The sequence below is a fragment of the Sarcophilus harrisii genome, chromosome 1 (genome assembly GCF_902635505.1).
Source record: "Sarcophilus harrisii chromosome 1, mSarHar1.11, whole genome shotgun sequence".
Classification (NCBI taxonomy): domain Eukaryota; kingdom Metazoa; phylum Chordata; class Mammalia; order Dasyuromorphia; family Dasyuridae; genus Sarcophilus; species Sarcophilus harrisii.
In genome coordinates this window covers 575,445,969-575,462,081 of record NC_045426.1, presented here as the reverse complement: position 1 = coordinate 575,462,081, position 16,113 = coordinate 575,445,969, and the positions used below count along the sequence as shown (strand labels likewise).

The window sequence follows — 16,113 nt, the reverse complement described above, 5'->3', positions numbered from 1 at the left end:
CTGAAAAATGACTGAACAATAAAAAAGTATCGCTTCAGCCTACTTCTGTCTTTGTTCAATCCAATTCAATAAGCCATTGCAATATGTATTGGGAATACAAAATCAAAAAAATGGAACTTGCATAGAGGAGTGAAGGGAAGAAAAGAGTAAGTCAAGTTCAAAGTATATGTAGTAAATAAATCAGTGGAGGCAGGATTGTATAGAAGATACTTATTAAATGTTTGTTAAATTAAAATGAATATTCTAGAGGCAAAAGGTTGTCACTGAAGTAGGGGAATGAAATGGTCAGATCTATGCTTTATGAATATTAATTTGATAAGAAGGGCATTGCAGTAGTTCAAGTGAAAGGAAATGAAAAGGTAAAAGGATGGCCTGACCTAATTAATTAATTGAATAGATAGAAAACTCCCCCCCCCCACCAAAACTAATATGAGAGAATGTACAAGTAGAACAAGATTTGGTGATAGACTGGATAATAGGGTTAAGGGACAGGAAAAAGTCATTAAGTATAAGGTTGTGAAAATGAATGAAGTAGAGAAATTATAGAAGTGGTAGGAGGAAAAAATAATAAATTTGATTTAGAACATTACATTTGAGATATTATAGGACATCTAGAAGTTATGCAGCAGCCATCCGGTAATGAAGAACAGGAGCTCAAGACAGAATTAATGACTATAAATAAACTGGAAGTCGCTCTCATGGAGACGATCATTGAATTAATAGTTGTAGATAATAATCAATGAGCATTTATTAAATACCTATGACCTCCAGGCCTGAACATATTTCTCCAATGCATATCTCATTCTGTCTTGCGTTAAATGCATATGCCTAATCTGCTCCCTTGAAGGCAGACTTACCTTATCTTTGTTTATTAAACGCAATTCAATGGCACCTAAATGTCTGCTGAATAGTGAAGTGAACAGAACCAGGAGAACACTGTACACAGTTAACAGCAATATTGTTTGATGAAGAATTGTCAATTACTTAGCTATTCTCAGCAATACAATAACAAAGATAATCCCAAAGGATGAAAGATAAAGCACACTATCCCTCCAGAGAAAGAACTGATATTGTTTATACAGATTTCACATCCTATTTTTCACGCTCATTTTTTTTATCCAAGTCTTCTTATAAAAAGTGTCTAATATGGGAATATTATACATAATTGCATTTGTAAAACCTGTATCTGGCTGCTTACTATCTCAAGGAGGGCAAAAGAAAGGGAGAGATGGAAGGAAAAAGTTTGGAACTCAAAAACTTTTAAATAAAAATGTTTTTTAATAAATGTCTGCTGAATCAGATTATGATTATAGGCAGATGTCAACTCATCCTAATACTTACCCCAGTAGCTAGCACACTGAACTGCACTTAGTAAGCAGTCAATAAAATAATAACAATAAAAAATGTATTCAATTCAATAAATATTAAAAACACACAGGAAAAAATATGTCCAAGATAAAGGCATGCAGTAGTGTTTAATATTAAGTATTGATTTGGGGGAGCAGCTAGAGGGTGCAGTGGATAGAGTGCCAGCCCTCTGACACCCCTAGAAGTCAGGAGGACCTGAGTTCTAGTCTGGATACTTAATATTATTAGTTAATTAATATAAAAATTATAATATAATATAATTATAATATAATAATATAATTAATATTAATAATAGTCACTTAATACTTCCTAGCTATGTGACGCTGGGCAAGTCACTTAATTTCAATTGCCTCAGCAATACTCAAAAGTATTGATTTTTGTTGAAATATAACCTTGTTATAACATAAGTCCCTAATCAAAAGGCTTTCATTTTAAAAAGGATAGTATTTTACAAAAAGTCAAAAAGCTTGCTATGTGCCAAGCACTGCCCTAAGTACTGGGTATACAGTATACATATATTTATATGTTTTATATTTATACACATTTATTATATTTATATATATTTATACATAAATATATTTGGGTATACAAATAAATGCAAAACTATGGTCACTTTCCTCAATGCTTCTTATTCTAATGGTAGAAACAAAATGTAAATAACCAGGTACATAACCATATAAATGGAAAATAATCTCAAAGCAATTCAAAGGGCTTTCAAGCTGTATATACCCTTTGATCCAGCAGTGTCTTTATTAGGTTTGTATCTTAAACAGGTTATAAAAAAGGGAAAAGGATCTAATGTGCAAAAATATTTGTAGCAGCTCTTTTTGTAGTGACAAGGAAATGGAAACTGCATGGATTCCCATCAATTGGGGAAAGGCTAAATAGATTATGGTATATGAATGTAATGGAATATTATTGTTCTATAAGAAATCAGCAGCAGGATAATTTCAGAAAAGCTTGGAGAGACTTACATGAACTAATGCTAAGTAAAGTAAGTAGAACCAGGAAAACATTGTACATAATAACAGCAAAATTATACAATGATCAATTCTGATGGATTTGGCTCTTTTCAACAATGAAGTGATTCGGGCCAATTCCAAAAGACTTGTGATGGAGCCATCTAAATCCAGAAAGAGAACTATGGGGACTGAATGTGGATTGCAACATATATTTTCAACTTTTCATTGTTGTTTGCTTGCTTTTTTTTCTTTTCGATCTGATTTTTCTTATGCAGCATGATAAATGTGGAAATGTTTAGAAAAATTGAAATCTTGAATCTTGAAAGAAGCATGAGAAGCTGGAAGGAGTATTAAAGATGGGAGTTCATTCAATTCAATCAGGACAGCCAGTGTAAAGACACAAAGATAGGAAATGTAGTGTCTTAAGGAAGAAGCAAGTAGCCAAGTGAAGACAAATCAAAGGAAGGGACCAAAAATGTTGCAAAAGGTTTTAAGTGCCAAAGAAAGGAGTTTATATTTAATCTTGTATGTAATTGGAAACCAATGGAATTTATTGATGAGGTAGATGACATTATGAAAACTGCATTTCAGGAATATTTTTATCGCTGCTGAATGAAAGATGAACTGGAATGGGGAGAGATCTGAAACAGGGAGACTAATCAGAAGGCTACAGCGAAAATCCAGGTATGACAAGATGAGGGCCCACATTAGGGCCCTGCTTAACTGAAGAGAAGGAACATAAATAAAAGATGTTGTAAAGGTAAAAACAACAAAATCTGGCTACAGATTGGCTACATGGAGTGAAAGCATGGAATCATAGATGACACTGAAGTTATAAACCTGGGTGAATGGAAGGGTGGTGATGACTCATTAAAAAATTTTGAAAGGGGATAGATATGTTATATTTGAGATGCCTTTAGAACATGCAATTTAAAACATCTAAATGTCAGTTGATGATTGTGACTATCAATCAGGAGAGAAGTGGGAACTGGATTTATAGATCTGGGAATCATCTCCAGAGATGATGTTCATTGAACCCACTGCAATTGATGAGATCATCAAGCAAGATAGTATGAAGAAAAATGAAAAGGCATAGGGCAGAGCCTATAGGGACACCAAAGCCAATAGATATGATCTGAATGAGGACTCAGCAAATAAAAATGAAAAGCATTAAAGTCAGGTGAGAGGAGAACCAAGATAGAATAAAGCCATAAAAATTTAGGAGAAAATATCCAAGAGGAAATGGTGATTAACAAAGTCAAAGGTTGCAGAGAGGTCAAGAAGGATGATGACTAGAAAAAGGCTAGTATATTTAACAATTAAGAAATCATTAATAACTTTGGCTAGAGCAGCTTCAATTGCATGATGATATTGAAGGCCCTCCTCAAGTCCCAATTAAAATCCCATCATGCAAGAAGTCTTTCCTAATCCTTCTTAATTCTTGTGCTTTTCCTCTATTAATAATTTTCTATTTATCCTGTATATATCCTGCTGGTTTGTGACTTTTCATTTGATTAGGATCTCCTCCATTAAATGGTGAATTCTATGAGCTGTCTTTTGCCCTTTTTTTTTTTAATCCCCAGTGCTTAGCACAGTGCCTGGTACATAGTAGGGTTTTAAAAGTGTTTATTGACTGCTTGATTTAGCCCTCCCTTCCCCAAAATTGATCGCAGTAAAGTAAAATCTCAATGTGGATAACCTGGTAGTAGCAAACAGTCCTGCTTAAATGAATAGAAGACATTGCCAACCTTCATCAAATGCTACATCTTCTAAATTCTATTTCTACATGAACCCTCATATCTTACCTTTCTCTCCAGTCACCCTACAAAAAAGTCTAATTCAACCTCTCATAATCTTTTTGCCTGGCCTGGAGGAACAGTCAATAAATTGCTATACCTGTGTCCAACCTCTCCAATGCATCACAGATATCAAAAGGGTATTCCCAAAGTATGAAAATGACAGTGTCACTCTCCTATTGAAAAAGATACAGTGACTCCCATTTACCTCTAGGAAAAAATACACTTCATCATTTAAAACTCTTTACAATGATTCCAACCTGTCTTTTTTAAGATGATAATGTGTTATTTCCCCCTCACAATGGGACTAAACCGGATGGTCTTGTCTACTTACTAGCTATTGTGATTCCAGGCAAGTTACTTAACGGATGTCTGCCTCAGTTTCCCCAACTGTAAAAATGGAGATAACAGCATTTAACTTGCGTGGATGTTATGACGTTCAAATGAGTTATTTGTAAATCACTTATCACAATTTGGCATGTTTTAGACGCAATATAAAAAAATATAAATGCAGGCAATTATTATTACAATTACTACCTCCAAGTCTTGGAACAATTCTCTCCCTACAGCTGTGTGCTCCTGCCCGCAGACTAGAAAGCATCGCTTCTTCCATCAACACTCTTAGAATCCCAGGTTTGCTCCGAAGCTTAGCTCAAGCTCAGCCTTTTCCGGAGCTCCTTCCCCTTTGTAAATATTCTGCATTTACTTGTTCCTGTGACCCTTTACCAAAGTCCTCTTTCGATTAAGAAGGAAGTTTAAGGAGGGCAGGAGCTTAATAAGTGTTTGTTAAATAAATGCGTGTTGCAATTAGATGCCCATTGATTGAGGAAACAAATCGAGGCTATAATCCCACGTGGCTGCGCTGTAAGAAATGCCAAACACGAGGAATAAAGACAATGACGGAAGGAAATAAGAAACCGACGCCGAAGTAAGCCCAGACAGGGAAAAAATACATTAAGTGACGGCAAAACTGCAGCCCGAAGGAACCACCCCATAAACGCCAGTGAATATTGCAGATTTAGAAAGAACAAGGGCTGAAAAGGAATGTCTCCCTTCGTGCCTTGCAAAGCAGGGGGGCCCACGTGTATTTCCGGACCTTCTGCCAGGGAATCGGCTAGGCTCGTTTTTTTTAAGCGTCTGAGCAGAGGAAAGAGAAGGACATTGCAGGGTATCATGGCGACGTGAAAGACAAACGACGCCGTTTTAAAACGAGTAAGTGAATGTTTGTTGCATCGAAGTGAAGCAGAGACCAAGGTCACGGGCGGGGCGGCTAGAGAGTCACTTCTGCGCCCCGCTCCTCCCTCCCCGGGGCCGCTCTCTCCCTGCCCTCCCTCTCCGCAAACCCGGAGGCGCCGGACTGGGGGCGGCGGCGGCGCCGGCGGCGGCCTCGGACCGGAGCTCACCGGAGCAACTCCACGCAATACAGGTCACTGCCGGGGGCTTCCGTCCGGCTGCACGCGGTCGCGCTTCGTCCCAAGACCACGGGGGCCGGAAGCCCCCGCCCGTGGGCGCTCGGCCCCCGGGGCACCGCTCGGCCACGAAGGCCGCGGCTGGGGCCGAGGCGGAGCGGGCCCAGGCCCGCGGCCAGAGCGGAGGCCGCCATGACACCGCGCACCTCTACCCTTTCACCTTTCACACAGCCCCAGCGCGCCTGCGCAGCCCCGCCCTAACGCCGCCTTCGCCTTTTCTCTCTGCTCTGATCTCCTCTTCCTTTTCCTTTCTGTTTCCATCCCGTCCCCCTTTTCTGCCCAGTCTCTCATTCTCCTTTTCCCTCCCTTCTGAGTCTCTTTCCACCTTATCTCCCCTTTTTGCCCTTTCCCTTCTGTGGATTGTCTGTTTCCTTCCTTTAATCCCATCTGTCCATCTCCATCTGTTTCCCTCCCTTGTTTCTTTGCTTCTCTCTACCTTCTTGCTTCTCACATTCCTTCATTTTTCTCCCTTCCGCTGCCCCTCTGCCCCTTCATTTCTTATCCTTTCTCTCAAGTCAAGCCAATAGGCACTGATTAATCTCCTACTCTGTGTGTGTGTGCTGAGAGCTGGGGAGAAAGATAAGCATTTATTAAATACCTGCTATGTGCTAAAAAGCTGAAAGATAATCATTTATTAAATACCTGCTATGTGCTAAAAAGCTGAAAGATAAGCATTTATTAAATACCTGCTATGTGCTAAAAAGCTAAAAGATAAGCATTTATTAAATACCTACTTATGTGTTAAAAGTTAAAAGATAAGCATTTATTAAATACCTACTATGTGCTAAAAAGCTAAAAGATAAGCATTTATTAAATACCTACTTATGTGTTAAAAGAAAAGATAAGCATTTATTAAATACCTACTATGTGCTAAAAAGCTAAAAGATAAGCATTTATTAAATACCTACTATGTGTTAAAAAGCTAAAAGATAAGCATTTATTAAATACCTACTTATGTGTTAAAAGTTAAAAGATAAGCATTTATTAAATACCTACTATGTGCTAAAAAGCTAAAAGATAAGCATTTATTAAATACCTACTATGTGCTAGGCTTTATGCTAAGAACTATGGGCAAAAAGAAAATTCAAGAACAAAATTAAGCCAAATGAAAACTTGTGGATCAATCAATAATCATTTATTAAATATTTTCTGTTAGTACTGTGCAAAAGCAGTAAGGATACAAAAAGTCAAAAATCAATCCCTGCCTCTATCAACAGTCCTAGATATATAGCTGATGCGACTCTGAGAATAAAGTGCAGAAGAAATTAAGAAGCCTCTTGATAAGTGTGAAAGAATAATATAAAAGTTTAACATTTAAAAAAAAAAAAACCAGGATCTGCACTGATGCATTGTTGGTGGAGTTGTGAACGAATCCAACCATTCTGGAGAGCAATCTGGAATTATGCCCAAAAAGTTATCAAACTGTGCATACCCTTTGATCCAGCAGTGCTACTACTGGGCTTATACTCCAAAGAGACACTAAAGAAGGGAAAGGGCCAAAATGTTTGTGGCAGCCCTGTTTGTAGTGGCTAGAAGCTGGAAAATGAATGGATGCCCATCAATTGAAGAATGGTTGGGTAAATTGTGGTATATGAATGTCATGGAATATTATTGTTCTGTAAGAAATGACCAGCAGGATGAATACAGAGAGGCTTGGCGAGACTTACATGAACTGATGCTAAGTGAAATGAGCAGAACCAGGAGATCATTATATACTTCAACAACAACACTGTATGACTATATATTCTGATGGAAGTGGATTTCTTCGACAAAGAGAAGATCAGACTCAGTTTCAATTGATCAATGATGGACAGAAGCAGCTACACCCAAAGAAAGAACACTGGGAAATGAATGTAAACTGTTTGCATTTTTGTTTTTCTTCCCAGGTTATTTCTACCTTCTGAATATAATTCTCCCTGTGCAACAAGAGAACTGTTCAGTTCTGCACACATATACTGTATCTAGGATATACTGTGACCTATTTAACATGTATAGGACTGCTTGCCATCTGGGGGAGGGAGTGGAGGGAGGGAGGGAAAAAGTCGGAAGAGAAGTGAGTGCAAGGGATAATGTTGTAAAAAAATTATCCAGGCATGGGTTCTGTCACTAAAAAAGTTATAATTATTTAAAAAAAAAAAAAATAGGATCTCAACAATTGGTCCCATCACTTTCTGACAAATAGAGGGAAAGAAATGGAAGCCGAGTCAGATTTTATGTTTTTGGACTCAAAGATCACTAACCACCCTGCTGACAAGCCCATGTAATCAAAAACTATGGTTTCTACCAGTAGCAATGTATGGCAGTGAGAATTGGATTCTAAAGACAACTAAGCTCCAAAGAACTTGTGCTTTCTAATTATGGTGCTAGAGAATGATGTGGGTGTGATCCCTTTAAGAATTGATTATTCCTTTCTTTCTGATTCCCAACTCCTCCTAGTTAATGCATTATCAATTAAGGACCTTTTGATTCACAAATCCTGCTCCCTTTGAATTCCAATAGACTATCCCCTGATCTGAGCCAACTTGGGGCTATATCCACAGGCCCCTCTAGCTAAATCTCCCATTATGAAAGGGGCCAAGCTAGGACCCCCTCTTTGCAGAAGTTCCAAACATGCCAATCTTACACCTGGCATGTCAGGACTTTCTGTCCACTGGACCCTCTGTCCCAGTGTCCTCTTATCTCTACCTTCGCCTATTTCCTTAACTATACTTTAACCTTACTTCCAAACCCCATAATAAACCCCTTTTATCAATCTAGCTTTTCAGGCCAATAAATGCTTTTATTGGGGACTCGTGCCGCCACTAGACTTTATTTAACGCCATATCCTTGAGCTGAATCCAATGAGGTTGCAGAGGAACTCTATTTGATTCCCTGTACCCCAAACCTGACACTAGACCTCAATTAAACCCTAATTTCATTTAGGTACCCCATATCTATCCCTCATTGTTGGAATCTTTACAAACTGTTAAGCCATTAGAGTTGATAAAGACAATAATTATCTAATTTAGCATGGTTCAATATGATTGATTTGATCTTAGAAGGAGATATTTTGGGCCAGAACTTGAAACAAGGTACTAAGTACAACTGATAGAAACGATGCTTGTGTTCACACCTTTAGAGAACTCATAGAAGCAAAAAATATTTAAGTACTCATTGGAGTTCACCTGTTTGGGAGATTTCAGGGTTTAGAAAGAGATATCTGAATTCACACCTCCCTTGAAGCTCTTAGGGCCAGAGAGCACGCTGGGAGATATCCCACAATCCCATTCTAGGAGAAACAGCATAAATACAGCTCCAGTGAGCCACTCAAGAGTTTTTACTTGGGAACATTCCCAGGGGTCGGAGAGGAGCACTCTGGGAGGAAGCCCACAAGCTCTCTCTCCTTGGTTCTAAGAACATTTTTGAGAGTTCCTTGGATAGCAATAAGGTAAAATCAATCAATACTTAAAGAAATTAATTCAGATTATTCATTGGGAGGTCAAATACTGAAGCTAAAGTTTAAATACTTTGGCCACATGATGAGAAGTCAGGATTCATTGGAAAAGACCCGGTGTTAGGAAAGATTGAAGGCAAAGAAAAAAGGAAATGGTAGAGTATGATGAATAGAGAGTATCATGGAAACAACAAATGTGAACTTGGACAGACTTTGAGAGATTACTAGAAAATAAAAGGTCCTAGTGTCTATGATCTATGGGGTCATAAAGAGTTGAACAAAAGAGGAGAGGAAGAAAAATTTAGAACATAAGGTTTTGCAAAGATGATTGTTGAAAATGATCTTTGAAGAATCCTTCCAACTAAGAGTGTATCTAAGTTCAAAGTGGCCTTAGAAGTCACTTTATCCAACCTCCTAACCTATTCAAGAATACTTCCACTGTATGAACCCTAGATGAGTTACTAAATCATATAATTATGTTATTGTTGGAGGAGACTTTAAAGAGTGGTTAAAAATGAATTTTCTCAGGCATCATGACTACTTGTTTTACAATTTCTTTCATGTGTGATATTATGTGTTAGTTATCTGTGTTTATGTTTTAATAAATGTAAGGCTCCTAAAACCAAAAAAAAAAAAAAAATGATCTTTGAATGTATTTGGAAAAATAAAATGCTATTAAAATTTTTTTAAAAAGAATTGGACAGGATTGAAGTACTGAACAATTAATCAAACAGCCTAGTCTACTGGGGAAAATAAATAAAAAGCAAGATTTATACAGGATAAATATGAAATAAATAGAAGACCCTTTAGAATTAAAAGGCATTTGAAGGAGACTTAATATGCTCTTAAGTTGCTGACAGTCTAATTAAAAAGACAATACGCTAATAATTATGTACAAACAAGATGGAAAGAAAATGAGAGGATTAATTGGAAGTGATCTTAATCAGAAGGCACTAAGATTAAGGAGGATTGTAAAGTGGAACTTTAGCTTCCCCTTGCCATATGTCCTACCTAAAAAAAAATTTATTTTTTTTTTTTTTTTTTTTGCTTTCCTTCCTCTTCCCTATGTTGTTCCCTCAGAGCCTGAACAACATATTTGTACGCCCTAGGCAAGATATTGTTTTCTACCACAGATTCTAAGGATTAAATGTAACAAAATTTGACAACATAAAATAAATTTTTGTGTCATAGAAGCAGAAATTTCTGGCATGGAAAATGTGTACCTATATATGTCAGATTGTTTCCTGTCAGGGAGGGGGAAGGGAAAAAAAGAGAAGGAAAAAAATTTTGGAACTCAAAAATCTTACAAAAATCAATGTTAAAAAATATGTTTACATGTAATTGGAAAAATAAAATACTATTTTTAAAAAGTTTACATTAATAAAAAATAATAGTAGTAATACCTATGATCCTAATGGCTTCTTCCTTGGGGCTCATAGGTCCAATAACCCAAGTACTGCCTGATCAAAGTTAATCTAAAAGCTGTATGTCACCATTGTCATTACCTATGAGAAGCTTCTTAAAAGATTGCAATATCCCCACCAGCCACCAGAGGATGCTCAGTTAGACTGCTTCCCCTGCCACTACATCCTTGACTGCAAGCTTTATAACATCAATCAGCATTAAGCACTTTATGTTAAGAACTGTGAAAAGTGTTGGAGGCACAAAGACAAAAAATGAAATACATCTTGCCTTCAAAAAGTTTTCATTCTAATAAGTGAAAGTGGACTATTATTCAACATATTAAAATATTAAATCTATGATATGTATACAACTCATAAGCCCTAACTGTACATTTCTAAATTCCTCTCTAGATACAACTTGCTCCACATCCATGGGACTCAGATGATTAACATAGTTTATTGAATATAGATAGTGAAAATAAGAGGAGATAGGATCCATTCTCCTATATAGAGCCTATATAGAGGGATATGCATCTAAATTCTCTCCCTACTTGCCCAGGGACTATCTCTCCCTACAACAACTTTCTACCATGATATGATCAGTTCCTTTTGGAGACCCCCATTTTGGGCCCAGTTCAGCTAGGTTTCATTTCCCTCTAAAGTGTGCTTTTGATTCTAATGGCTTTGTTATTATGCTCCCATCTAAATATCCTTTTATCCTCTCTCCTTTTTCTCTCCTCTCCACTTTAATGTGTTATCTTCCTTCTTTAGAATGTTTATTCCTTGACTATACAGACTGAATTTCTTTGTGTTTCTATTAGTATCACTAGTTTTTAATCATAGTTTCCAGCATGTAGAAAGTACTTACAATGCTTATTACCAACTCACCTGGTAATGAGGGAAAGGAATATCCAAACTACTGATCATGGAAAGGAATAACAGAAAGGATTTTGTAATGTTTCTGATCTCATCTTATGCTCACAGATTATAATAGGAGAAAACAGTAGAGGAGAAGATAAAAAAAAAAGCAGTTTTTCCCTGCAGCTCACCATCCTAACCAGATCTGTAATAGCTGGCAGTCTAGATACTCAGAATGGGTCATTGTCTCAGTTCCCTCCTCTAACTTTTCAGAATCAGAATGTCTTTTTCAGTGTTCATCTCCAGCAACCAAGTCAGTGACTGAGAGTCTTTGGTCATAGCAGCAGCAGCAGCTGCCTTCTAGGCAATCAGGAAGTCCTGCTCTCAGCAAAAGAGAAAGAAGCAGCTAACTACAGATGGTGTCATTTTCGGTCCCCAAACAATTTTTGGGCAGTGTAGCTTCCTTTTTTTCTTTTTGTTGTGAAAGTAATTTTGACACCCCTACTCAATTTAATCAGTATTTAGTCAGTTCATTGGGATGTGGGTATCAGTGACTGACTAAAGTAGAATAGAATTGTTTGATTTAGTAAGAATAAGAGTTATATAGGTTAGAATTAATTCATTCACTATATGTTGATGATGGTTATGCTATTTATATTTGGATTAGGGAATACTTATACTTATAGTTTTATAGTTTGTAAACTGGGCCTATATTAATAGAGATAAGGTTTTGTTATACTGTGCTCCCCCAGCTCTTTTGAGAACAAAGTTAAAAAAAAAAAAAAAAAAACCCACAGTTTCCTTATTCCTCTGTTCTTTTACACCTAATGTTCTTAACAGCCTGTAGAAAGTCCCTGTCAATCAGCCTTCCACAGGATATTGATAACTGATGTTTGTCCTGTGGAAAGCCCCTACAAAGATGGATTGTTGAGGCCCAAGAATACTGCAGATAAACCAGTAATAATTGGTGGGCATCTCCCTTGACAAAATATAGGAATTTTTTTCCTTTGACCAAAAATAGTATGAATTTCCTTCATTTCTGGTAACTATATCATGGAATTGACCAATCATCAATTGTACCTCTTCATTCTATTTTTAGTGATTTCTCAATGTCCACAAAAAGAGTTGGAGTCCAAACAGAAAGTCCTTGATCAAGAAGTTTTAAATTCAATTGCTAAAGGCCCACAAGTCTTCCTAATAAAAGGAGGTCTGCCTCAGTTGCCTTGTGTTGCAAATTGGATTGGGGGGGGGGGGCTGCATTGTCTTAGAGAGTCAAGGAAGTTTCATTTTACAATATGTCACAAATTTTGTTAACTCTATCTTTCTCTTGGGTAGCTTCTGGGACCCAAAGTTCTCCATGAAAATAAAATAGTGAAACACAAATAAAGTTATTCAATCACTTTCAGTTATTTTTGACTCTTCATGACCCTATTTGGATTTTTCTTGGCAAAGATACCGAAATGGTTTGATATTTCCTTCTCCAGTTCATTTTGTAGAGGAGGAAGTGAGACAAGCAGGGTTAAGTGACCTGCACAGGATCACACAGTAAGTACCTAAGGTCAGATTTGAACTCAGGTAGAGGACTCTTCCTGATTCTACACCCAGCACTCTTATCTACTGAGTCTGCACTACCTAGCTACAATGAAATATCTTGTACCCACATAAAAAATGATCTGGATTTTTCCTTCAAGGCCCTGCCAAGGAATCTGAAAAGTTATTCTAACATGCTACTGGCCCAGTTGTATCTTTTCATTCAGAAATTAATTTTGTTCACTTAATTTCATTCATTACAGAATTAAAGAATTTTAGAGTTGGAAGAACCATTTAATCTATCCCATTCCCAGAAAGAAATCCCTTGCTATACCATCCCTGATAAATAGTTACAATACCTACTTTAGCATGAAAAAATCCAATGAAGACCTCCCTAACTACCTTATTTGGTGCTGCCAAATTGATATTCCTAAAGCACAGATTTGATCATACTCTCTCTGTTACACACACACACACACACACACACACACACACAAAATAAAACAAAAAACTGCTATGACTTCCTATTACCTCTAAGAAAAATGACCGAATTCTCTGGTATTTAAAACCTTTTACAATCTGTTTCAGTCTTCTTTATCACTTATTATACTCTTCATAATCCTCATTTCCACCACAGCTGGCCTACTTTCTCCTACAAAAGAGATTCTTTTTTGTCTCCTTACCTGTGTATCAGCTCTGAAATTCATTATTTCCTCATTTGCACCTGACCTCATAAATTACAAATGCTCCTCAAGAAATTCCTTTGTGTCTATGTTGTATTTATATAAATCTGTGTTGCTAATAATCAATCTGTGTTGCTGCCCTAATTGTAGATGAATTTCTTGTAGTTAAGAACTGTTTGTATCTTCAACACTTATACTAAGAGCTTAATAAATGTTTGTTGATTTATTGAGGGCTGTCCTTAAGTATGGACAGGTATTTAGTAGAATTATATAGTTTACCCTTAATAGATATTGCCTCTCTGCTATTTTGCTTTATAGAATGCCTACATACCACTTATCCCAGCTCTTTTTTCCTTTTTTTTTCCTGGTCGCCTTCACTTTCCATCTCAAGAAATTATTCCTAGGTCCAACCTAGAAGGTGATTCTGTTGTGTTTGGAAAATAATCTATCTATTACTGGATGGAGAGGTATGTGCAGTTTGGTGGCTTTGGGGGTATGGTTCCAGATTGCTATCCAGAGTGATTAGAAATAGTTCATGGCTCCAACAGGAGTGCATTGGTGCACTTATTTTTTCACAGCCCTACTAATATTTGTCATTTTCCTTTTCTGTTAAAGTGGCCAATCTGATGATGTGAGATACTGATAAGGTCCTAGGTAGCTAGATGGGCATGGGTGTTGACCAAAAGAGCCAGAATTACAGAAAACAATCTGAAGCCTAGATACTATAGGCTTCCAGTTCCAAAGAGCGCTAATGGGAATATAAGTGGGCTTTTTAATTTTGGTTAAATAAGACCTTTATTATGGTCCCATCCCAGATGGAGGTCTCTGGCAGAATTCTAAGCTAAATACCTTGCATTGACAAAACCAACATAACTCCACAGTTACAGTATCTAATTAGAAAGCCTAATTATGATGTCAAGCCCCTAAGGTTATATTTCCCCTCTAAGAGACCTACTGTACTGTAATTCTCTTATTTACTCTTTTTTAAAATACTAAAATCCCTTTTAGGTTAGTCAGTCTGTCAATGGTATTATTTCCCCTCCCCAGCTAACTTTAATGGTGTTAGTCTGCTTGTTAACTGTCACAATATCTAACACCTATTAGGACTCTAAACTCCTTTTAGGAGTCATGCCTTAATGTTATCTCCACCAGGAAATGTCTTTCCCTTCTTTAATTACTAAGCCACCTTTCCTTGATTTAAAGGATGTCTAAGTTTATGATTCTTTTGAAACAATCTGTGACAGTGACCTGTAATTCAATATACTTTTGGGATATCATCTGTATGTGTCCCAGTCTGGGGGAGTCTGACTGTGTCCCTAATCTCAACAATGGGTGCTTGGGAATTGTTTTTATTTGCATTTCTCTAATTGTTGGTGATTTGGAGGGTTGTTTTTTTTTTTTCTCATGTGACTGTTGATGATTTTTACAACTTCATCTGAGATTTTCTGTTTCTGTCCCTTGACTTTATCATTTGGGGGACGACTCAATTTTTGTAGATTTGGTTCCTGCTTTTCTTCTAATTTGAGTTGTCCTGCTTTTATTTTGCAGTCTTTTTCATGTATGCAATAAAAATTAACCATCTTACCTCCATCTTTACCCTGTCTTTCCCCCAAAAAAATTTTTTTTCACTAGTAGAGTTGACTTTGATCAAACTCTTGTAGAAAATTACCTAATCCTTTGTAATGAGAAAACAAACTCTTCCCTATTCAAATTAGGTTTACAAAATTAGAGATGTACCTGGAACTTGATTGGCCCAGAGGGTTAAGATTCAAACTGTTCCTTCCCTGATGAAATTTCCCGGTACCCTCTGGCCATATTGTCAGGGCTTCCTGGTCACCTAAAGACATAAAAGACTCACCCAAATGGAGTTGAGGCACTTCAGACTTGGCAAATGTCCCAAAACCACAGGATTCTCCACACCCTATCCTTCTGACCAGATATATGTCCATATGAGGGAGGGAGAGCTTACCCAAGCTAAGTACTAAATATCCTCATTGAATAGCCTTTTTATTACTGGCCATTTAGACTTTTATTAACTGTTGATTGACATACAAGTGCCTTATTTCATTCCTAAGGCAAACCTGAACAAAGAGTATGGTCTTGGATCTAGGATCTCTTCCTCTTCTTCATTTCAATTATGTCTCATCATTCCTTTGGAGCTCTATCCAAGGTTGACCTATGGAGACAGTCACTGAGACACAGAATCTCAGATTTTGGGAAAGGATCTCAGAGATCTATAGTTCCCAAAATGAATCTGTCTGGCTATGCCTATCTCTGAAGACACCAGGCTCTTCTGCGTCTCCAGACTTCTGATGGTGTTCTACCTACCTGATATGGTCTTGATGGGGTAAAGAAACCCCAACAAAAGGCCATGTCCCTGGAAGCAACCCAGTGTCTAACTGAGCCCTCAGAAGGGATTCCAGCAGATTAATTTGTCCCTAAATGGAATTTTATGGAACTTCTTGTACTTACAGCAATATCTTGTACAATACAGCAATAAATAGAGTTATCTTGAACTGATGCCCACAATTACTGTATACAATCAAGAGACCAAACTAGATGTCAACCCCACAGGTTATTTTGTATAAACACACCTTAATGACCAGTTGAC

At 37.2% G+C, this 16,113-nt stretch overlaps 1 protein-coding gene across 3 annotated transcripts in view; it reads right to left on the bottom strand.

The window, feature by feature from the left end:
• Window positions 1-5,801, bottom strand: part of NDUFAF6 (NADH:ubiquinone oxidoreductase complex assembly factor 6) — a 40,297-nt gene extending 34,496 nt beyond the window's left edge. The window contains exons 1-2 of one of the 3 annotated variants that reach the window (XM_031947009.1): window positions 5,530-5,618; window positions 4,461-4,516 (exon numbers count right to left, since the gene is read on the bottom strand). Coding sequence is in view for 1 of the 3 variants with exons in the window: in XM_031947008.1 (XP_031802868.1) it covers window positions 5,530-5,729 (200 nt within the window). In the remaining 2 variants the exon portion in view is untranslated. Of the gene's footprint in view, window positions 1-4,460; window positions 4,517-5,529 lie in introns of those variants that run through there. The other 2 variants (XM_031947008.1, XM_031947010.1) reach the window with 2 other exon arrangements.
• Window positions 5,802-16,113: the final 10,312 nt, after the last annotated feature.